We start from the raw sequence: 25,125 nt of genomic DNA on the forward strand, positions 1-25,125 counted from the left end.
ATAACTTCCATTTACCCAGAAAGCCTCTCTCGTTGTAAGGAGTCAGTGCTAACAATATTAGAATGAGATAGAAAAAGGAGTTGAGAAGATAGGAAATACAAGTAAATTCAGGGAAGAAATGCCAGTTTTAGGACAAAAAACTGTTGAGTGAATGCCATTTAAATGTTGAAGTCATTTCTTTTTTTTTTTTTGGTTTTTTTTTTTCGTTAGTTTTTTTTTTTAATTTTAAATAGCTTGTTTTACATGTTTTTTTTTGGTTTTTACAAGACAGGGTTTCTCTGTATTGTTTTGGAGGCTATCGGTCCAGCCCGGCCTCGAACTCACAGAGATCCGCCTGCCTCTGCCTCCCGAGTGCTGGGATTAAAGGCGTGGGCCACCACCGCCCAGCCAAGCACTAGTATTTTTTCACAATTATATTCCCTTAATAGTACTATGCCATAAAACTAAAGATAATCCACTGGTGTCTCTCAGTGCTTTCCTGTATACTTATCACTGGCATTTTTATGTGATTATTATCAATATGATAATGATTTCTTTGTGTAAATTCTACACAAAGGCCCCTCAAGTGAAAAGGAACACACATCAGAACAGAGGTGATCCCAGCTCTAGTGACAATATCGTCAACAATATCGTCATGGCAACTAGAACGGTCACATCTGTCCCGTCTGCCAGGCAATTATCAGTATTGGGAGTTCCCATTCCCTGTTGTTGAAGTTGCATTATTAGTTTATTTTCTGAGAGACCCTTCAGCTCACTTGTGCCCTTTGCTTAATTCCTATGGATCCTTTGTCACTTGCGATTCTTTCTTCTGCTTGTTGTATGAAAAACGGCTGTAGTATTTGCCAAGAGAAGAAGGTAAAGGAGACAGTGACATTGAGCCTGAGAGCTTTCTGTGCAGTAATCAAGAGAATGGTAGATACTAGGGATTGGGCAGCTGGGTCAGTGGGTAAGAGCCCTTGCTATACAAGTGTGAGAACATGAATCCAAGCACCTATGTAAAAAGCTGAGTGTGGCCTGTGTGTTCCTTTAAGCCCAGTGCTGTGGGGGACAAGCCAGAAGGATCACTGGGGCTTGCTGGATTCCAGAATAGCTCCAGGTTCACTGGGAAATCCTGTCTTAAAGTAATAAGGAGGAGAATAATAGAAAAGGACATGTGACACCCTCCTTTGTCCTCTGAGCAAGCATGGGAAGCAGCACATACATGTGTGTACAAACCACATGCTTACTCTATGATCATAAATGCCCATGCACACACATCAGGGAGGGAGGAAGAGAGAGAGAGAGAGAGAGAGAGAGAGAGAGAGAGAGAGAGAGAGAGAGAGAGAGAGAGAGAGAGTGAGCGTGCTCTTTGAGTTTTGTTTTTAGTGGCTTTGGCTCACTGAGATATTAAAAGTACAGACTATAGAGGTGAGTGCTTGGTGTTTTGCAGGGGCACCATGAGTCTCTAGGGATGGGTGGGGATCTCAGTGGAGAGCAGACAGAGATCTGTGCTGGCTGTCAAAGGCCCCAGCATCCCATAGAGACATCCAGACAGTGAATTCTGAGTATGGCCTTGGAAGCCACAACCCGAATGTTTCTGCCTATCTTCAGAAAAGCTCATGGATCGTGGGCAGTGAGGACAGAGGACAAAGACCCTTCTCTGACCTCCCCACCTCCAACCAGATACACTTTGAGGTCTTTAGGCAACCCCAAGGAAGTAAAGCAACCGACTGAGGAGCAAGATCAAATTTATCACCAACTGAATGCTTGTGTGTCCAGAGCAGAATGCAATTATATAAAGTAAATTTTAGTCTTTTCCCTAATGACTTCATGGGTGGTGCCAGCCGTGGAGGTGCTTGATTGGGCCATGACTTACATGTAGTGAAAGTGGAATAAAATTGTTCACAGAAAATAAAATCTAGATGTGACTTCTACATTCATCTTGTGAAGACTCTTCCATTTTAGATTAGGAAACAAAATTTAAGGCCCAAAGCCAGCAGGCTGTCATTCTGTCCCCCCACCCCGCCCCCTGCCCTGTGTACTTTCCTTTCTATGTTGACAATTAGAAAAGTTGGAGAAGGCTGAAGGCACAGTTCATTAGTAAAGGGTTCGCCTAGTGTGCACAAAGCCCAGGGGGTTGCAGTCTAGCACCATGCCAAAAAATAAGTAAATAAAAAAGTATCATTTTGTGCTGGTCATGAACAGCTATTATCCGTGTAAGAGACCATAATTGTAAAGTGAAGGTAACGCACACTGTATAAAAATCAGGCAGTGAGAGTGGGAAGAAATGAATTTAAGGGTTTTCCGGTTATTTCTCTGTGTGGAAACTGGGAGAAAATGACTGGAGCTACGCTTAAAGCGAATGACATTACAGTTTCTGAGAGTCAAATGCCTCACCTAAAGATATTTTGAATATGGATATATGTATGTGTGTGTCAGATGTACAGGTAGGAGGGTTTGAATTGCTTTTCAGAGAGAGAGGGCGAGGGGCAGAGGGAAGGAGAGAGAGAGAGAGAGAGAGAGAGAGAGAGAGAGAGAGAGAGAGAGAGAGAGAGAGAGAGAGAGAGAGAGAGGGGGGGGGGGATTACTAAGTAAAGCCATTTTCCTCTACTTCTGGTCTAACACTCTGCGTTACCTAGTGTGGTCTAGCCTATGTCTTGGCCCCACTTTCTCTCCTGTTCCTCTTTGTAAGCACCAGATGGATTGGAATTTGGCTTCTTGTTTCTCTCAGGACCTCTGTGTGAGAGAACAGAGACGAGCAGAAGGGCTCTTGCAGAGGAGTCCCGAGGCAGCCCTGTGAGCAGCCCACAGTGCAGCTCAGTGGTCACAAGGCCTACCTAACTTGTACTCTGCCCCGTGGCAGCGAGCTCACACAACCCTAGGCAGGTTCTAACGGGAGGGTGTGCGCAGAGCAATGCCCGTATGGCAGAAGGTGCTGCTTCACTGAGAGATGTTGTCCCTGGAGGTCTAGCCGTCTCTTCAGATGTTCCGATACACGTCTCTCTGCCAGCAGGGCCCGTGGCGGATGAGGGCCAACAGCAGTATCACTAGGATACCAGATACCAGGCAAAAGGTAATGGCAAGAATGACCCTCAGGACTGCAAAAACAAGAAATACACCAATGTGAAATTAACATGTGAAGATCACAACACCACCCCAAAACCTAAAAAGCATATGAATATCATATATCTTTTTTTTGCCTTAATTTAAAACTTAAAAAGATGCTTTATTTCATGTACAGCAATATAGTTTTCATAACTTTTGCCTTCTTTGTCCTTCTGCTTTTTTGCTTTGTAAGACAGGGTCTCACAGAGCTCAAGGGGCCTTGTGCTTGCTAGGCAAGGATGAGCTAGCTTGAACTGATCCGCCTGCCTCAGCCTCCCAAGTACTGGGATTACAGGTGTGTGCCATTACGTCTTGCCTTCCTGCCTAGATTGTACGTTCTAGAGGAATTCCCAAAGCAGTCTGGATTCAGTGCGGTGCGCTGGGTAGAGCACAGAACCCGGAGTCAGGAGGGGACCTCAGTTCTAGTTTCAGCATGACCTTTGACATTTGGCTTCAACTCTCCACTTCGAGGGGAGGGTGACTGGCCGAAGTATCCAAGGTCCTCACAATACTAACTTCTGCCCCCTCCTTCCCTTCATTCCTCCCTCCCTCCTCCTCCTCTCTTCCCTCCTCTCCCTCGTGGACTCGGCTCAAACTTGCAATCCTATTGTCTGAGCTTCCCCAGTGAATTTCATGCATTTTTTAAAAGCATGGTTAAATTATACTCAGAAGTTCAGAGGATTTTTTGACTAAAAGAAGTGGAGTCATTCCATCTTTTTAAATTGATTTTTCAAAAACCATGTTATATGGAGAAACTGAGCAGAGGTTGAGTTTGGGGAGCAATCTTTCATAAGCATAGAGTAGTGTGAATCTGTAATTACTGAGAAAGGTCTCTTGATGGATGATGGTGAGCGGCCGTGGGGAGATACACAGGTCGCATTCCAGATGGGAAACGAATGCATTAGGAAGTTTCTCTTCCCTCCACAGTTGTTCGCCATAGCAGACATGTCACTCTGCCAGCTTGTCCCAGCTCTCAGTGTGCGGTAGAATATTATTTTAACCTGTGTGACTTTTGTTGATGCTGCATTTGTTTAACTCTGTGAAGCTGTGATTCCTTGTCTTCCTGAAACACCTGATGGTCTAATAAAGAGCTAAACGGCCAGTATGGAGGCAGGAGTAAGGATAGGCGGGGCTGGCCGGCAGAGAGGAGGAAAAAGAATAAATAGAAGGAGAAAGGAGGACAAAGAGGAGCAAGAGAACGAGGAGAGGAGGATGTCAGGGACCAGCCACCCAGCTACACAGTCAGCCACAGAGTAAGAGGGAAAGTAAGGTTACAGAAGTAAAAGGAAAAAGCCCAGAGGCAAAGGGTAGTCACATTAATTTAAGAAAGGCTGGCAAGAAGCAAGCCAAACTAAGGCCAGGCATTCATAACTAAGAATAAGCCTCCGTGAGGGATTTATTTGGGAGCTGAGTGGTGGGCCTCTCCAAAAGAGCCAAAAAGTCAAAAGAGTAAAACATCACACTACATCCGTGCACATCTTTGTTGTTATTGTTGTTTAAGACAGGATTTTTCTGTGTAACCCTGGATGTCCTGGAACTTGTCCTGGCCTTGAATTCAGAGTTCTGCCTGCCTCTGCCTCCAGAATTCTGCACTAAATGTATTCACCACCACACCCAGACACACACCTTTTAACTGTACAAACATGGGGTGACTTATTGGCTTAGGCAACAGGAAGCAAACATTTCTGGTCCTGGTGTCTCATCTATAGAACAGCAGCGTTCCAAGAACACAGATGAAAATCACTGATTGAGCCTAATCTTGTTGCAAAGGGAGGAAAGGAAGAAGCAGATCATTTGGTTAAGGCTCAGCAGATAATTTTACTGTCCTAGAAATACGGGATCTTATCAGTCGCACGATTTCAAATCCATCTGTTCACTAACAACTTCCACCTGCAGCTACAGTTTATTGTTTAAGCTTGACTCACATGCAATATGTACTTGGTGTGCAGTAGTCTCCCTTATCTATGGATGCACTTTCTGTAATGCTAGTTACCCGTGCTAGTCAACCATTGTATGAATATATTAAGTGGAAAATTCCAGAAATAAGTAATCTCTAAGTTTTAAATGGTGCACCTCTCTGAGAAGCATGATGATATCTTACACTGTCCCATTCCATACCACCTGGAATATGGTATAAGTCATCCTTTGTCTATTAAGTCTATGCTGTATAGTCTGCCTACCACTAATCACACCGTAGCATCTTGGTTCCAGGCAGTTTTCATGGCTTTATATTAATTAATTGGATTCATGGACAGGAGCTGTAATGTATTTTCTTTGAGAAAAGGGTGAAAATATACAAGAGAGAAAGAGAGAGAGAGAGAGAGAGCGCACATTTATAGGCCCTCCATTGTAGTATATTTATAAAATTGTTCTATTTTTGTTTTAATTTTGAGACCAGATATCATATAGTCCAGGCAGCTAGATACTGGCTGTGTAGCCAAGGAACACCTTGATTTCTCCTGCCTCCACCTTTTAAGTTCTGAGATTATAGGAGTGCATTATCACGTTGGATTTTATGTGGTCCTGCGGACTCACCGTAGGACCTCAGTGTGCTAGGCAGGTGGTGTTCTACTAGTTGAGCTGCATCTTCAGCCCTGTTGCATTTTGTTATAGTTGTTCTTATTCATCTCTAATGATGCCTGGTTTATAAACTGAACTTTAGCATGGGCGTATATGTATAGGGAAAAGGTTGTATGTGCAGGTTGAGTGCTCTCTGCTATTCAGACATCTGCTGAGATCTCAGCACTTAGGCTCTTGGAGAACAGGGGCTTCAGATCCCTTAAGTTCAAAAGTGAAGCTAAGCCTTCTCCCCACATATCTGTTTTTCTCATAGCTACCCTTTCCTTAGATGATGAAAACTCCTTTGACTTAGGAGGGAAAATGAGTCTTCTGTGGATCCTTTATTTTCCAAATACCCTACACCTGATCTGTCAGGAAAGCCTGTTGGCTCTACTAGGGAAAAAAAATCCAGAAACCAATGGCTCGTCCCATCTCTGCCACCACCTTGCTTTGAGCTAGCTGCATTTACCAGGACCACTGAAGTGTCTTCTTGGCCCATCTCCAGCTTCTGTTCTTGCTTCACAATCTCTTTTAAACACTGCCGTCAAATGCTTACAAACACACAGGTGAAGTCTGCTGTGGATGCTCAGGTCCATCAGACTGGAAGCCCCGGTCCCAGTGACGACGCTCTTCCAGCCACACCGTCCTTCCAGCTTTTCTTCAAACACCCCTCAGCATCCCTGCTTGGTGCTATTGCTTCAGCTTTCAGCATTGCAGGAATACTCTTTCTACAGATCCCAGATGGGTTACTCTTTTACTGTCTTTGCTTAAGTCTCATCTTTTCAATGAAGTCTTCCCATTTCAAAGTTCTGTTCATAAACCATCCTCCACTCATTTCCACCAACAGGCACTTGTGATCTGAATCTTTCAAAATACTTATCGCATTTATCATTTGTCTCTTGTTTCTTCTAATTGACTATCCATTTCAGGACACAAGAAGTTTGTATTTATGGATCATAGATCAGCACCTGGGCCATAGGTGTTAATAAATATTAATACTAAAAATCAGTGACCCAAGGGCTAAGGGTGTGGCTCAGTTGGAAGAGTGCTTGCTTAGCATGATTAAAGGCCTAGGTTTGATTCCCAGTATTGCATAAATTGGGTGGGAGTAGAGATGCACCCACAATCTCATGCCCCAGGAGGCTAGGACAGGAGGGTCAGAAGCCTCAAGGACATCCTTCCATCTCAGCCTGAGATACATGAAAACATGTGTCAAACACAAAACAGCCCCCCCACATCCACCAAAAATGATGGCTCATAAACTGTCAACTTTTAGTCCAGTATTTTTTTCATGATCAGGATGCTGCTTAGTGCCATGAAAAATCTAATTTTAGGAAAGTTAGAGCCTAACAGACAGTTTATTAGAACTGTAGATGGAGCTAAAACAAAGTTGTAGACAACCAAATGGAATTGAAGGAAAGAAAAGACTAGATGGGAATAAGGAAGAGAGACAGATACTAATGATTTGCACATCTATATATCTATATGTATATCTTGTCTCAGAAAAATATCGATTTTTATGAGGCTGGGAATGGTGACACATGTCTATAATTCTACCATTTAGTATGCTGAAATAGAAGGACTTTAAGCTTCTGATCAGCCTGGGCTATAATAGTGAGTTCCTGAAAAGTAAATCTATTTTCATGCTTAGTTTTCTGAATTTAGAAATTTATTTTTTAATTAACCCATTAACTTTGGCTATGCTATTGTAGCAGTCCCATGGAATAAGTGTCCCCACACTTTCCTTCAGTGAACACATATCCTGTACCAGATAGAATATGGGAGGTGCTGAGACCCCATAACCTCTGCTCCTGAGAAACCCAATGATGGGGGTTGCCTTTCTGTACATATATTTCTCTTATTGGTTAATGAATAAAGCACTGTGTGGCTAATGGCCAGGAAGGAAGGATAGGTGGAGCTGCCAGAGGAGGAGAATTCCAGAAAGTATAGGCAGAGAGGAGTTGACATGTGAGCCCGGGAAGAGAGGACGTGAGTCAGGCATTCCCTGGTAAGATAAGACCATGTAGAAATACCTACATTAGTAGTTATGTGATAATAATTAAGACAGAGCTAGCCAATAAGAAGCCCAAGCCACTGGCCAACAGTTTCATAATTAATATAGCATCTGTGTGTTCATTTGGGGCGATGCAGCTTTGGGACCAGGCTGGCAGGAAAGAGTGCTCGTAACAACCCAACATGTGGTAGGAGAACCAGATAGACAGCTATATGATAGCATGACACACAATGAAATGGAGGTGTCACTGACACCTTTTGAACAGAGAAAATAGCAACCTACAAAGTATATTGAATTTGCAAAAAGGGAAAAATTGGAAAGCTTGTGATATTTGAGATGCCCTGTAAGAGGAATAGGATTTCACTTGAGACAGAAACTGATGCACAGGGTATATTTGGGACTCACTGAGTAGAGCATGGGAATTGGGGTGGGGTAAGACTCGAAATGTACCTTGGGGCCCAGTTTTTAGGTTTCTGGTTTAGCCTTGTTCTGAAGCACCTGGAAATGATCAGCAACTGTAATGCTCTGGAGGATGAGCTCTGGTCTGCGTTTAGGTGATGTCATGATGGTGGAGACATGGTAGGTTTGGTGGGAGCCACTGGACTATCTCAGGCCAGATACCTGAGGCTCAGAACTAGAGTTGTGGATGTGGGGGATACAGATGAGGGATCTAGAATACTGGTCAGCCCTGTGGTTGAGTTGAAAAGTGTTGGTGACAGAGTAATCACACTGATCAAGGGGAATATGTGGCTGAGATGGTCTCATGATTTTGTGCTGTGACTGGGGATAAACATCCCAGAGAAGGACTGGGACAGACTAGAGGAGGAAATGGACTTTATTTTCAAGTGGGATTGAGGTGATCTCTTTTGTGGATAGACATGGCTGAGAGGTATGTGGAAAAAACAGGCTATACTTCTTCATTTAGATGTGGCAGTAGGGGTTTGAGATGTAGGAGACAGGCTCATGGTGAGCATGGAATGAGGAGAGCAGCTATGGGATTTTGAGGTGTGATTATTTAAGGGGTTGGTGGAAGGAATCTATCCAAAAGAAACCTGACCAGGGGCTTGAGAGAACAAACAAAACAACAGCAAACTAAACCACCCAGAGAAGACACCCCCTTCTCTCTTTACCCTTCCATCTTTCAGTACTGAGAGTTGAACCCTGGGTCTTACACGTTAGCCAAGCATGCTTCTTGAAGTTGTTTTTTTGTTTTGTTTTGTTTTTGTTTTTCGAGACAGAGTTTCTCTGCAGACCAGTCTGTCCTCGAATTCACCAGATCTGCCTGCCTCTGTCTCCCAAGTGCTGGGATTAAAGATGTGTGCCACCACCGCCTGGCAGAGCAAGGGCTCTTCTCTAGGACTATGCTAAAAACAGATGCTAAAGTGACACAGATCAGTTGGCATGTGGGTTTGCAAATGTAGCCAGTGACTGGGTCTTTACAAAGCAATTCCCTTTGAGACTCATTCGTACCTTCTCTTCCCTAATCCTGATAAACTAACTTAGAATTCCATGAGGAAGTCAGGTTGAATCTGGAGAGCCAACCAATTATTCAGTCTGTAAACGTCAATTGCAGGGTTGCCAGTACCTCATACATATGACATACTTAAATATAATTTTTGTCTTGGTTTAGGTATTAGCTTTCTCAGAACCTATGTTCTGTATTCCACCCCTTGACCCCTGACTCCCTACCCCCAAGATCGTAATTCAGTTGTTGGACCTATTTGTCAAATTGATCTTGGATTCCTATACTTTTTATTTGCTAAATTATGTACTAAATTTGGTGGTCCCATTAAAACGTCACTCAACCCTTACCACCTTCCTTGCTTAGCTTGTGCTTTATAGTACCTATGCTAAGGCAAGTGGTCGCCCAATGCAGTGGTCATTTCCTATATCAGGGATATCTCAACTTTTGCCTGCCATCTCTAGCATTACTTGTTGAGACTTTCTTGAATAGTGTAGTCTAGTCCTTTTTCCTTAGGGAGTTCAAATATAAAGTTTTTTTTTTATTGGAGGCTGTCTTGTAGCAGACTCCTAATAAGCTTTCTGCTAGTTAAAATCAACAGGGTGGCTGGGCGGTGGTGGCACACCCCTTTAATCCCAGCACTCGGGAGGCAGAGGCAGGAGGATCTCTATGAGTTCAAGACCAGCATGGTCTACAAACCTCCAAAGAAATCCTGTCTCAAAAAAACCAAAATCAACCAAACAACCAAACAAACAAACAAAAAAATCAACAGGGTGCTGGCAACCTGGATCTGAAACAACCCTTTGGTTTCTGACATTTGCTGATCTCTGTGATAGGCAGCTATGACTAACTTCCAAGAGAAGTTGTGGAAGTGTGTGCCAGGAAGAGGAGACACACATTTCACACCCTCTGCGTGGGATGCTGCAGCAGGCAGCCACTGCATTTTCTTCTGGTTGAGAAACTCTGCTGCTTAGTCGTATCACTCTTCCCTTGAGTATGGAATTGCCAAGGGAGCTGTTTTGAGAGGGAAATTCTGCAAACACACAGCAGATAGGTTTAACAAGAGGAGCCAAACTGACTGGGTTATAAAGTACAGAGTGGGTAAACATGACTCCCTGGCTGCCAGGTACTGTGTCTAATCAAGATAAGAAGGGGCTCAGGAGGAAAGATAACTAATCGTACACCAGTGAGAAAATATTTATTGAGCACCAAACAATGGCCCCTACCAGCTTCCCGAGCTACTGAGGACATAACAGATAAAATTCTTGCTTTATGGAACTGATATGTTGTATTTCTTGTAGCCTATAATTTTTGTTCCCACCATAACCCACACAGTTGCAAAACACACCCTTGTTCTGAGTAGGATATATCACTTCTATAACACATTGTAAACTTTCCAAGGATGTTTTCTTGCTAAATTCTATCTTGAGTAGATGAGGTAGAGCTAGTTATCCACTGCTTACCCTTTATATAAAGTAATTCAAACTATGTTTTTTAATGTAAAAGTTAATTAAAGTCAGTTGAATAATTTTATATTAATAAAGTCACTCCTGTTAAATTAGAACACTCCTTCACAGATAAAGAGAGCCCTTATGTCTGACTGCAGGAATTGTATTCTAATGAAATGTACACACACAAGCTTTTCAAAGTTCATTATAAAAGTAGTTCCTTTGGACTTCATAATGATAATGACTTTCTTCGCCACTCTTCATCTTCCTCACAGCTAGAAGACATTCACAAGTGTAGTTGCTGCATGGCCCCAACAGCACATGTTTATGTGTGTGTGTGGGGAAAGTAACACAAAGAAGCTTATCAACCCATGTCTTGGGTCATTCATTCCATAACCAACTGGGGAGAGGATGGCCATGATGTAGGTTCTGACCTCCAGTGGAGGCCACCTCCTGAAGCCATCTCATCTTTTTCCATCTTGGAAATAAAGCTCTGTTTTGCTGCATGGTCAATCAAGGCTCTAAACGGCTTCATCCAGGTACAGCTTCTTGCATAGTGAGCCATGGCAATGGACCAGGAACATCACTAGGGCTGCTGAAGTTGCCAGAATCAAAGCCTAGAACATTCTTTTTGTCCTCTGGAGCAGATTTTGTAACCACATTCAATGTTCCAATAAGTTTTGGACTTGGAGGCATCTAGAACATTTTCATTTTGTTTCAGTGGCGGGGTTGTGCATGTGTGCGTGCGGTGTGTGTCCTCATATCTCCTCTTATAAATCAGCTTCTAGATTCTGCATCTCTTAACACTGGAGTTTCCAGAGGTGCTTGGTGGAGCGCTCTCACCCCTGAGGTGCTGTTTCTGAATTCTTCTCTTGTCAGGTTATTTATTAGCTACAAAGTGCCTTGCAGGAGCTGCTGTATGGACACCATATATGGAGTTTTCTGGAAAGCTTGGCTTTTACTTTCTTTGAAAGGAGCATGAATGGATACAAAGAGGTTTTTACTTTTCAGTTCTGCTGCTCAATGTGTTCTTAACATACATGTAAAATCTGATCGTGCTAGGCCGGGTATGGAAAGCTCCTCCAGGTGTCTCTCCGGTCTCTCCACTTCGCCTTTCCTTGAGCACTGTTATGGGGGTACATTAGTCCGTTGTCCATTAGCTCGTGTTAGCGGCTTCTTTTTCTTGCTTGTACAGTAATTCCTGGGCTTTGTTTGAAACCTGTTTTACTTCAGACATTTTCAATGAAGCCTTATTCCATCCTGCTCAAGCAAAACCTGGGAGTCCTTCAACAATAGAGTTCTTTGGGCTAATCTCAGTGCCCATGGTAGCCCCACAACTTTGACCTAACTCATTCCTGATTATACTGGAAACTGGTTTTCTTTTACAGCAACACTGAAAGAAAGACCAACCAAGTTAAGAATTAAGGCTAAATAACAGAGGTAGGAGTTGCTCGAAGTGAGAGGTTGCTAAAATATATAGTCATCAATCCAAACTCATTTCCTTCCAAGCTGGGCATAATGGCGAAAGAACTTTCTAGAAAACCCAGTTGCTTGAAAAAGTACCCTGCACTTCCTGCTGAGCTCCGTGAGCTCACTAACCCCAAATGCCCTTAGTACCTTGGTGATTGTTTGTGCCCATGCACTCCGTGGACCAGTCCTGGGGGATCACAGGATCCAGTAGCTCTGCAAACTCCTCCAGAGGGCAGCTGTGGGTACAGCCCGGCAGCGTGAGTGGGTAGGGCTCGTGCTGGGTCTCATTCCGATAGTACATCTCCACAAAGTGTCTCCTGGTGCAACAGGCAGAGGACTGAGCTGTTAGTTCTGCAATGCCAAGTTGCCCTGTGAATTTCTTTCCACCTTTCTGTAATGTTTCCCTGAATATCAGTGGACTTGGGAACGCTGCTTTGTTAGATAAACGTGGCATGGAGAGTGACGACCAGAGCTGGGTATGACTTTGAGTAGGAATGAGGATCTACTATTTTTAAAGACATTTTATTTTTATATGTGTGTGTGCCTGTGAGTGTATGCCACGTGTTTTGTGGGTACCCATGGAGGAAAGAGGGTTCAGATCTCCTGGAGCTGGGATTACAGGCAGTTGTGGGCTGCCTGATATGGGTGCTGAGAACCAAACTCAGATCTTCTGTAAGAGCGGTATATGCTCTTTTTTGTTTGTTTGTTCTAACTTAAAAGTGAGCATTCAAGTATAAACTTTGAATCTTCCGGAAGTCCAGATAAAGATATCCCAGTATAACCACCATGTGGAGATGTGCGTGTGACCCTCTGATAAAGTTTGTGAGTGTTCAATTCTCCTGGTGGAAAAGAACTCTAGACTTGGTTGATACCAGGGATTTGATTAAGGTTGTGAAAGAAAGTGATTCAGTGAGAACCCACTACAGCACCCCAATAAAGTTTGACTGCATACCCCAATAAAGCAAGTTTAGGAATGCACACCTCAAAGCAAGTTTAGTACTGTGTACCCTAATAAAACAAGCTCAGGACTGTGGTGCAGACACCAGAGAGGCATGAGGACTAGGGAACATGAACAAATGCTCTCATCCCGGAAGAGACATCATACTCCTAGAGCTGATGCCAGGATTTTAGCTGGATCTCTGTGTGTGCCCAGAGCTGGCCTTCAAACTTTTGTGCTATTGAGAGAGCATTTCTTGTTTATTGCCAGGCTCTGATCGGTTTGCTGGTTTCTACTTTGGTCTCTTCTCTTCATTGACGTGAGTTTTTTGAAAGCAAGAGTAGCTAAGTAGACATTTCAGTTCCACTTTTTCATGCCTGGTGCTTAGTTAGAGGTTCAAGAAAGAGAGTGTCTACCTTCTCCTGACCACGCAGGACCTACTCTCTTTGTAAGTAGTGAAGGTATTGGTTGAGAATGAAGTCTTAGTGATGTTAGCCTTCCTTACAGTGTCTCCCTGCTAAGAGACTCTGAACAACCTGCAAACATACCACAAAAAGAAAGGTACATGGACTCATCAGAACATATCTCACATACAAACAAAGGCTTGGATTTGTGCCAATCAGAACACACACCTCATGTAAAAATGGGAGTTTATGTTTCATCAGTTAGTTTTGCCTGTTAGTACCAGTTACAACAGCCACTCTGCTGTGACATCAGGGAAGTGCTCTACATTTTGCCTAGTTTGAAATGGTTGCAAAATTGTCTAGAGTTCACCAAGCCTTGTGTTAGCAAATTCTCTGCTATAAACCATGTGAAACAGTCTTTGCTGGCACTGCACCTCAGGAGCTGGTGTCCTTCAGGGCATTCATAGAATGTTCAAAATGTCTGACGCTGGCATACTGGTAATCTAGCAAGTTAACTGTTTGATAGTCATTTTTGCTCAAGACTGCCAGGGTAGTAAGGGAGAGTGCAACAGTTGCCAATTAGGGAGTTAAAAATGCCCCGTCCCTCAACATATTTAGCTATTGGAAAATGAACATCACAAGGAATGCTTACAATGAGAAGTTAAAGAGCATATCATTAACACTCATAGTAATTTCAACAGATTTTTAACAAGTGCTCAACATCTGCCCATTGCTCCAGGGAGATACTTGTGCCATTTTAAGAACTAGCTCTCTGCTTCCTGTTTGTGGACTAAGACGTGAGCTGGTCAGCTGCTGCTCCAGGGCCATGCCTGACTGTCTGCTACGATGCTCCCTGCCGTGACAGTGATGGGCTCTTAGTTCCCTGGAACTGTAAGCACTCAATAAGCCCTTCCTCCTCTAAGTTGCCTTGGTCATGGTATTTCATCAAAGCAAAGGAGAGTAACTCATATATTTGTCTATAGTAACCATCTTTTTCTGATTTTCCCCATTTGAAAAGTGAAACTCTTTGTTCCCGAAGGCCCTCAGTTCCAGGTAAACTAGGACATTTGGAATCTCTATCCTAACTTTTCTTTGTGCTTTTTCCCTTCGGGGGTCAGGCAGGTCATCAGTAGAGAGTCACAGCAGGCCATAAGTGGGTAAATACTGCTCAGCAGCTGTACTTTAAGACTATTGGATGGTGGAGATGAGTCACCGGGAGCTGTGTGACAGGTTGGACTGTTTAATTTTAACACATTTTACATACACATCAAGCATCTTCATTTCCCTCTTAGCATCTTGTACCAGGCAGTTTTTTCCCCAAATGTCTGCCTTCTCTCTCTATTGCCTTCATTAAAAAGCCACTTCCTTCATTTTGGGTGGTTCTTTCAATCTATCTACTGTGTGTACATTATTTTCCAATAAAAGGCTCACGGAATTGAAAGAGCCAAAAGTCATGTTATCTCTAGTCCTTCCCTCTAAGTATAAAACCAAAGAGTGTAGACTGACACAATGTGCCTTAATCCAATAGCAACAAAATAATAGCAGGCTGGCATAGTAACACATTCCTGTAACTCTAGCACTTTGAAGGCAGAGGTAGGAGGAGGATCAAGACCAGCTTGTGCTACAAATTGGGTTTAAGACTGACCCCAGCTATATAATGAAATGATGTCTAAACAAACAAGCTAAGAAAGAGTCTACCAGCTGAGGAGCTATAGAGGGTTGATGGACAGTAGAATAGTTAGTTTACTTTAGAGGGGCCTGGTAGGTTGAGCATTCTCCAGTGGATAGTCCCAAGCCCATGAATGTATGGGCATCACAAATTGGACTTAGTAGAGTAACATATAGAAGGCATGAAGTTGGGAAAGTGTGTGTGGAGGTGAGGGTGAGTGGGGGAGGATCCAGGAGTAGTTCGGGGAGGATGGAGGTGTTCAAAATACATGAATTCATGTATGAAATTCTTAAAGGGTTAATAAAAAAACCTATAAGTTTTAGACAGTCTGATCTGTACTTACGAGTTACAGGGCTTCTAGGCTACTTAATAGGACACTGTCTCAAACACAAACAAACGAACCCAAACTAATAATATCAAAGCAGACACTCACCCCTCTTCATGGTACAATTCCATTATGTGGCAAGCCGCATAGGGAGGGAGAATTCCATTGTAAACATCTAGTGCCATCTGCAGGCCACTCACAGTAGTGTCGTGCTACGGAGATTAGAAACAAATCATTTTGCTGCTGACTTCTGATTCAGAGTCACACATAGCAAACTTTAGCAAGTGTGGGCTACGATGGTGGTTCCTGATTCCTCCATGCTCTCAATGACTTATATGTAAGAAGGGGGAAGAATGAGTTTCTCTTGCGTGTCTGGGCAGTAAGATTTACTCATATATTATTTTCATTTGAAAGACAAAGAAATTGATATCCAGAGAAATTAGGCACCTTGCTTAATTTCATATCGTCATACATAGGAGAAATGTGAAACAAATCTTCTGATTTTAATCCCATGCCTGTGGGGCGCCTCTTTCCTTTCTGCATGCTCTACTGGTCTTTAATACATTTAAAAAGTCTGGAACACATGAATGCTGTTACATTTCCCACAGATTTGCAACATCATTGATTTTATTTTTAAAGTTATAGAAAAGTATCTGATACTAAGGGTGTTTAGGGAGGTTAGAGATGTAAGGAAGTAGAGAGTTAAAGATTAAAATATTAGATGATTAATGCAGTCCTGGCTGTCCTGGAACTCACTCTGTAGACCAGGCTGGCCTTGAACTCCCAGAGATCTGCCTGCTTCTGCCTCCTGAGTGCTGGGATTAAAGGTGTGTGCCACCACTGCCCAAATGCAGTAGCTCTTTACCTTAGAGTGATTTTTAGTCCCACTCTTGGCATGGGTGAGCTGTCTAATCTTCCATATGTATAAAATGGGAGAACATTTGCCTGGGGCTTGACCTCAGTTAGTAGAGTTCACAAATCCCTATGTTCAATCCCTAATATTGGGGATCTCCCCCCTCTCTCTCCCCCCCCTCTCTCTCTCTCTCCCTCTCTCTCCCTCTCTCTCTCTCTCTCCCCCCCCCCATTTGTTGCAAACATCTGGATACCTAAGCTGTATGGTCATGCACACATATTTAAAAGGAGTTAGAAGCAATCTATTTAAAGCTAAGGCTTTTTAGAATTCAAACAAGTCAGGACTAGAACCTTATTTAGAAACTTTAAGAAATTGACAGTATTGTCTAATCCCAGACCCACTTCTCTTAGAAGCACTTCCCTTATCTTCCTCCATGGGCTGTTTCTCTAGTCTTTTCCATTTGGAGTACATGCTGGTAATAATTCCCCTCCCATGCCTTCAATCTCTCTTTTCCCTTTCTCCAGCCAAAGCATAGCTTTCCTCATAACTAAGCTAACCCTTTACTGTCCTGTTGCACCCCCACCCCCTTCAATATACACCAGTCTTCTATACTATATCCCGTTCCCAGCTTCCGGTCATCTACAGGATGATTCATTCCTGGAGTGATGCCCATGTTTTACCCTCCCAGTCCTGTCTTCCCTGAGTGAACACCTTTGGGGGGCTTTTCATGCATTACCACAACAGGCATGTAGGACAACATGTCCTTTCAGAACCTTCTAGCTCAGATAGTCTGCATTGTGTGAAGATTGCCTAACAAAATGTGATGGTAAGAAGGCTCTGTGTCTATGGTGTCCAGTCCAGAAGATGCTGGCTGTGTGGCTGCATGGTTGCATGGCTGCATGGCTGCATGAACTGCATAAATGTGAACAGTGCAATTGAGACCCTTAAGCTGTCTTCCTTTGCTTCCTCCTTTTCTTTCTTCCTTATCCTCTTCTCTCACCCAACCCCTTTGGAGTCAGAGTTTCATTATATAGCCCAGACTAGCTTGGGACTCTCTGTGTCAGTGGTTTTCTATTTGCCTAATGCTACAACCCTTTAATACAGTTCCTCATGTTGTGGTGACCTCAAACCATAACATTATTTCATTATTACTTTGTAACCATAATTTTGCTACTGTTATGAATCATAATGTAGATATCTGATATGCAGGATAACTGATAAGTGACCCCTGTGAAAGGGTCATCAACTGCCAAAGGGGTCACAACCCACAGTTTGAGAACCACTGTTCTATGCAGTTCCGATTTGCCTTGGACTCACAGCAGTCTTCCTGAGCCAGCCCTCCAGGTAAATGCTGAGATTACATGAATGGACTATCCTACCCAGCCTGCGGTTTTGTTATATGTAATTACAACAGATTTAAATGTAAACAGGTTCTATATCAAGTAGGCCAGTTATCTGATAATTCAATACCAGAGTCTTCACAAAAATGTTTCTAGCTGTTCACTGTTTTAACAGTTCTCTTCATGAGCCCTACACACCAGTGAGGAATCATTTACTACACCTTTTCTCTTAATGACTCAGTGGGCTGCCTGCTTCCGGATGTCCGATACATCTTTTTCCCATGACCTAGCACGGAAGGATGGCTGGTTGCCTCTTTGGAGGCATGAAGGCATTTGCTTCTAGTGGATTTCATGTTACATTTTCTGGTGTGTATCCCTGTCTTGATGTCGGTATTCATATTGCATTGTAAGTTCCTCAAGGGTGAAATGATGTATTTAATTCTAGAAGCTGTGTGCAGATTTCTACCATTCTCTGGGTGATGGAGACATGAAGATGAGGAGATCATACATTGAACATGTCTGTACTAAATGAATACTGAAGTACTTACTGCAGAGTACATGACAAATTTTCTGTACTTCTGTGGTTGAGTTGCAGTCCTCATGTTCTTGAGGATTTCATTGATCAGGACACCTTAAAGGAGACAAGATCAACAGCAGAGTTAAAGCAAACTAGGATTATATAATGGTCTGTGGGCACTTTGTCTAATTACAACTGAGAGTTCTATCTGTTTTGAGTGAACAAACTAGGCAAAAACCCAATTTTGTCTCATAATCTGCTGCATGCCAAGCAGTATGATTTAGTATGATTGTGGAAGCTGAAACTCAGAGACATATATGACTTACACAGGTTGGAGAGGAGAGTTGAATGGGCTCCTGAGCCCTCTCCTATCCCAGCTTTCATTAAAGCTCAAGTTAGGAGGCTAATAGACTTGGAAGTTACCATGCTTTTCAGACCATACAGTTCATTGTTAGACAATGATCTTTTCCAAAGGTGACCTGAGATGATGACATGGAAGATATTTGAATCATCATGTCTGGCTTCTACTCTCTGGTAGTACCTCTGTGGGAGGCCATGGGGAAAGAAACTCTCCATATGTTTACTCAGACCATTGACTGCTTCCTGTGCACATTTCTTCAGCATACCCAAGGTGCGTGCATGCATGCATGCGCGCGCGCGCGTGTGTGTGTGTGTGTGTGTGTGTATGTGTGTGTGTGTGTACATGGGGCCAGCATCATTAGTTTTCACATGGCATTTCTGTATGCCATTTGCAGAGCTGATCTTCATTTCCTTTGTATCAAAAATTTGTACTCTTCCTTCTGAGGAACTGAGCGAGGTAGGCAAACAATTGCCATCTCCATTCCATCTATAGACACTGAAAGCTGGGGTGGGGTACCTAGCAATTCCAGAGTCTATTTTGATGACATACTGCCCCAGAAACACCCCAACAACCTTCTCTATTGAAGAGTCTCAAGAGAGTTGAGTTCTTGTACCCCTGTCATTTTATATGATCTCGCTCAGGAACGAGTGGTGGTGATATATATTATTGGTAATGAGAAAAACTGAAGGCAACATAATCTCAGAATATGTAGTACATTCATAAATGTACACCAAGTAGTTATAATAGGCCAGGAACAATGCTAAGTGAACCAGACATAACCCCTGACCCCCAAAACTAGTGAAATAGTTACATCCAGAATTGTGGGCTGAGCTTCCTGAACATAACACCAGTAGTACAGACTCTGAAGTCAACAATTAATACATGGAATCTCCTGAAACTGAGAAGCTTCTGTAAGACAAAGGACACAGTCAACAAGACAAAAAGGCAGCCCACAGAATGGGAAAAGATACTCATTAACCCCACATCTGACAGAGGGCTGATCTTTTTTTAAAAAAAGATTTATTATGGATGGTTGTGAGCCATCATGTAGTTGCTGGGAATTGAACTCAAGACCTCTGGAAGAGCAACCAGTGCTCTTAACCTCTGAGCCATCTCTCCAGCCCTCAGAGGGCTGATTTTTAAAATTTACAAAGAACTCAAGAAGCAAGTCTCCAAAATACCAAAAGATCCAATTAAGAAGTGGGGTACAAAATTAAATAGAGAATTCTTAATAGCGGAGTCTAAAATGGCTGAGAGGCACTTAAGAAAGTGCTCAATGTTCCTAGCCATCAGGGAAATGCAAATCAAAACAGCTCTGAGATACCATCTTACTCCTCTCAGAATGGCTAAAATAAAAAATACCAATGACAGATTATGTTGGAGAAGATGTGGAGAAAGGGGAACACTCCTCCACTGCTGGTGGAAGTGCCAATTTGTACAGCCACTGTGGAAATCAGTATGGAGATTCCTCAGGAAAATGGGATTCAGTATACCACAAGATCCAGCAATTCCACCCTTAGGTGTACACCCAAAAGATGTACTCTCATACAATAAGGACATCTGCTTATTGTTCATAGCAGCATTATTTGTAATAGCCAGAACTTGGAAGCAACCTAGATGCCCCTCAACTGAAAAGTGGATAGAGAAAATGTGGTACATTTACACAATGGAGTACTATGCAGCAGGGAAAAAAAAACAATGAAATCTTGAAATTTGCAGGCAAATGGATGGCACTAGAAGAAACCATCCTGAGTGAGGTAACCCAGTTACAAAAAGACAAACATGGTATGTACTCACTCATATATGGATTTTAGACATGGATCAGGGGAGTGCCAGCCTATAATCCCACTGCCAGAGAGTCTGGGAAACAGAACCTTCAACCAATGACTGATGTAAGCAGACAGCCACAGCTAAACACTGAGCTGAATTCAAGGAACCCAGTGACAGAGAGGGAGGACTGATGAGCATAGTGGTCAAGACTGGGCTTGTTTAATCTACAGAAACAGCTGACCTAAACAAGGGGGAGCTCTTGAACCTCAGACTGATGGATGGGAATCCAGCATGGAACTGATCTAGACCTCCCGAATGTGGGTGTCAGTGAGGAGCCTAGGCAATCTATGGGGCCTTGGGTAGTAGGTCAGTATTTATCACTGGCATACAAATGGACTTTGGGTGCCCATCCCACAATGAGAGATGCTCTCTCAGCCTGGACTCTTGGGAGAGGGCCTAGGCCCTGCCCTGGATGAAATGACAGACTATGGATACCCCCCTGGAGGGCCTCACCCTCCCTGGGGAAAGGAGCAGGGATTGGGGGAGGGGGATGAGGGGTTGGTGGGAGGGCATGGGAGGAGGCTCGGAGAGAGAGGGAGCTGGGATTGACATGTGAAGCAACCTTGTTTCTAATTTAAATAAAAAACAAGAAAAAAAGAATTGTGAGCTGATAAGTGGAGACAGGTGACCTCTTTTTTATGTGGATGCTGGGATTTCCTAGCTGTGAGTGGAAGAAACTGGATGCTGTACCTTGAACAGATCTATGCCTCTGTTCCAAGGAAGGCCGTCCCATAAGATACTTGGGGGATTTCATCTTGTTCTTCATGCTATATCAATCCTAAACTCAGTTACTAAGTTCCTAAGAATTCTAAGAACTATCTGTAAGGAGCAAGCTGTCCTCAGTTGGTAGGGGTCTTCTGGCAGGCTGCAGCCCTGGCAATGAATATAGTCCTCAGTCAGCAAGGGTCTTCATTGCAGGATGCAGTCCTGGCAATGAATATAGTCATCAGTCAGCAAGGGTCTTCATTGCAGGATGCAGTCCTGGCAATGAATATAGTACCCCCTTTATTTGTGGGGCAGTTCTTCTCTTAGTCTTATTATCATAAGTACCCAGATGGTAGGCCCTGGAATTCTAACATACTGTTGTATATGTGGGGAAATGAGGCTTGGCAAGACTCAGCAACATGTCCAATGTTACATAGTTTGTAAGCAGAAAGGCTGGGCTTTGAAGCTGGTGAAGACCATACTGAAGCATGATGCTCACTTCTAGGATTGTCATTATTTTTACTAAATCCATATAAATCAGACAAAACATCATTGATTAGTAGACATAAAATCTACTTCTTTGACTCCTGAGCTACATACAGCAAAGACTAGCAAACTTATTTTTTCTGTATAACGCCAGACAGTAAATATTTTAGATTCTGTGAGGCACAGGTCTGTTGCTACTACTCAACCTAATAGTGGTATCAAGGAAGTAACTATAGGCAGAAGAGAATACATGGGTGTAGCTGTTTCAATAAAGCCTTCATTGCCATTGCTGGAACATCAGCTACCAATCTTCTGTGACTGCTGACTTCAAAGTGTCTCTTTCATTCAGAGGAACACTGACTTCCCTTCTTTCCAGAGGGCTAGCCAGAAGAGCCATGTCTCACCTATGTCTATCAGAAAAGACAATGATGTTCGTCTTGTACAAGGATGCTATAAAGTTCAGGAGGCTGACACAGCATGACAGGTTTTCAGGAAGGAATCCATTCAGTGCATTGGGGAAAGGTGAACAGCACAACTGTCCACATGGCATTCACTCCAGTGTGGTGCTTAGCACCAGGCTAAAAGATACAAAGGCCTCAAAGCAATCCTGAACAGAAAGCCAGATCTTGCCAAGTAGGAGAAGGAAAGAGCAAATACAAGGAAGAAAAAATGGAGGAAATGTAGGAACAGAGTAATATTGTATACAAATTTCATTCAAAGCTGGTTAAATGGAACATAATCGGAAATTCATTTACAAAATCAGGTGTAGGACTGAGTTCAGCCTACAGGCAGTAATTTGCCAGTCCCTAGTCTATGGCAAGAGTAGACAAATGTTCCTGAACTAGACGTAGGGACTTGGGGGTATGTGTGGGTACATATTGCTAAGCACTGCCATCCACCAAACAAAGTGCAAAACCAAAGTTCCAGCAATGGCTAGGCAATGCTGGCTGCCATCCAGGTGCTCTTGTGCTGCTGTGTCATGGAGGCAATGGATGCTTTCTATGTAGGACTGTGTCCAGCTGTTTTGTCACTCAGTCACCACATGGCTGGTCGGAACAACAGGCTGAGAGAGTGTTTTGTCAAAACCATGCAGGAAGCTGGGCATGCACAGTGAGATCCTATCCTCAAAAAACAACAACACTCAAACAACAGCTGAAGACCCATGCATGACACAGTTTTCTAGCTGGTCAAGGGCATTGGATTTTTCCCAGAAAACAGGTCAGTGGATTCACATGAAGTCAGCCTTTATAATCCAAAACCAGACATCTTCTTAGGGAAGGACCACTCTGTACTAAATCTAGTTTAATCCTCTCTTCAAATCGAGAACCCATACCCTCAGAGAGGAAGTCTCTTCCCCTTTCATGCAATCCTCTGGAGGCCAAAGGGGGGATGAAGTAGGAAGAGTAAAACGCTAGGATGAACCCCATTTCTATTCATATCAACAAGTCCCTACAACTAGCATTAGACTTCTGATATAAAGCACATTGGGATTTCATTAAACTGCGGGTTTTTACTCTGTAGGTACTGGGCAGGGTCTGAGAGTCCCCTAGCCACTGCTGGGGGATGCTGATGCTTCCGGCTGCATTCTGAACACTGCAATCCTGGGCCCATTATTGATGTGGCTGGGGGAACAAGCCCCAACCACATTGACTTTCTGGTGGGGCTTGGGACAGAATATCCTGTTGGTGCCTGCTGGACCACAAATGAGGCCTGTTGCTTGGATGGACCCTGATGTCCTCTGCATCCTTCACTGTGAAACAAGCACACGGTGGGGGGGGGCTTCTTCCATGCTTCCACTCCCAGTCTATCCTGCTCGGGAAATTTCCCAGTACGCCGGGTTCCATCTAAGACTTCTTTCTAATGCGATGCACTGCTTTTTCCTAGATGGCTGGAGCTTGCTGCTTTTGCTGTTAGCGTGGTGGGAAGACTTGGGCATTTCGTTTAGGTCTGCCTCTGTGCCGCACAACCAGAACTTCTGCTGCAGCAGCTAAGTAACACCCTTAGATTCTTAATGACCGTCGCCCTAAATCGTCAGCCCCGACCCACCTTATTGGTCTCATGCAAGTTTGCTCCTGAGCAGCCGATTTCATACCTTGTTCACTGTTTTGGTGGCAGCTCCCGTACACCCGTACAGCCCTACTTTTCTATCTGCAGTTGCCTCCTCTTCTGGCCAAATGATTTAAGTGCTTTATCTAGTTATCCAGTTGCTGGGCCGGTCCAGTTCCTCCCAGTCTGGTCTGGTTCCCAGAGCTCTCTGCCTCTGTGCATTCTCTAAGTGACTTGTCTTGATCAAGTGGGAGCATCTGCTAGTGGCTAAAATCCTGATATAATTATATTACTTCCTCAGACATTTAGAGCATGTCAGATGGACAAACTTCCTTCACTGTGTCAACTGTAAGCATAGTTGGGCCCTCTCTTGTTTCCCCTCAATGTTAATGACTATATTAGCCACGTCTGAACCTGACTCTTCCTATGTCACGTTTTGCCCTGCTCACATTGATCTCCTTGCAGGCCCCAGTATCTATCCCATCCTGGTTTCTTTCTTCTATTTCCCTATCCTAATTAAAGTGGGGTGCTTTCTGGCTTTGCCTTCATGATGGGAGGGTGTCAAAGACTACAAAGTGCCAATTCTAACTGTGAAGTGGGTCACTGATAAATATCTTGGTATCTTTCAGTACCAGTGAAGAAGTCATGTAAACTTGCCAATTGCAGTATTTGTCAAATATTGGGAAGACATATCAAACGTTTGCCAAACTTCACACTTGTAGTGCATCCCAGCAGCTACCAGACACAACCTATACTCCTGGAACCCACATATAAATCCTTAATCATTACATCTGGAGGAAATGAAAAGGACCATTTGGCTCTAGTCCCAAATTCTCATTTCCAGAAGTAAAAATGTATAACCAAAGTGGGCAACCTCAGTCTCTTATGGCAATGCATTGTTTATGGACAGTTCCTGTTGATTCTAAGCCTCCTAAGTGTATGTTCATTTTAGTATTCACTGTCTCTGGCACAGTGTTCTTCTTCTTACAGCCACTTTGCAGAACAGAAACTGCAAGATGACAAAGTGACCCCTGTAAGTCACTCAGTGGGTGGTAACAGGACTGGAACTCAGATCCAGACTGTCCAAGCACAAAGCCAACATTTTCCCTCATTATATATAAAAAAATACTCACCACCCTGGAGTCTGGATTTCTCTTTTTGCTTGTGAATTCCATAAAGTGATAGCAGAGATAATTCCGATAACTCTCTTAACTTAGTCATGGCGTCCTTGGTGGCCCAGGAGGGCAAGGTGAAATTGTGAATACTCTGCAGAAAAGGAGAAGGAGGGAAATGTATGCACAGTTGTGATTTATGGCTTCCTTTGCTGATTTCCGTTTCCTCTTCATTCTGTAAGAACAACTAGGACCAAGCAGCCTTGCTGATCCTGCCTTTTCTCTCCAAGAATTTATGAGAACTAGCCATGGTTTCCAGATAGAAGATCTAAATAAAATAATTTGTTTTTCCCTACAAGCCCATACCTTTAAGCTTAACTCTGGGTCAATGTATAATTTAGATTTTACAGGAAATGATGCCACAGGGCAAGGGTGTACCTCACTCCTTTTTGAAAGGTTTAAGGATATTGTTTTGAAGGGAGACGGTACTAGTTAGTTTTTGT

The 25,125-nt window shown here is 43.3% G+C and overlaps 1 protein-coding gene across 3 annotated transcripts in view; it reads right to left on the reverse strand.

The window, feature by feature from the left end:
* Acp3 (acid phosphatase 3) overlaps positions 1–25,125 on the reverse strand; it is a 55,208-nt gene that overhangs the window by 6,930 nt on the left and 23,153 nt on the right. Inside the window, exons 7-11 of one of the 3 annotated variants that reach the window (XR_005874773.1) lie at positions 24,644–24,776; positions 18,114–18,196; positions 15,481–15,584; positions 12,185–12,354; positions 2,817–3,077 (exon numbers count right to left, since the gene is read on the reverse strand). Coding sequence is in view for 2 of the 3 variants with exons in the window: in XM_005074833.4 (XP_005074890.1) it covers positions 2,959–3,077; positions 12,185–12,354; positions 15,481–15,584; positions 18,114–18,196; positions 24,644–24,776 (609 nt within the window). In the remaining variant the exon portion in view is untranslated. Of the gene's footprint in view, positions 1–1,274; positions 3,078–10,300; positions 11,961–12,184; positions 12,355–15,480; positions 15,585–18,113; positions 18,197–24,643; positions 24,777–25,125 lie in introns of those variants that run through there. The other 2 variants (XM_005074833.4, XM_021229944.2) reach the window with 2 other exon arrangements.

The sequence above is a fragment of the Mesocricetus auratus genome, unplaced genomic scaffold (assembly GCF_017639785.1).
Source record: "Mesocricetus auratus isolate SY011 unplaced genomic scaffold, BCM_Maur_2.0 Super-Scaffold_100691, whole genome shotgun sequence".
Classification (NCBI taxonomy): domain Eukaryota; kingdom Metazoa; phylum Chordata; class Mammalia; order Rodentia; family Cricetidae; genus Mesocricetus; species Mesocricetus auratus.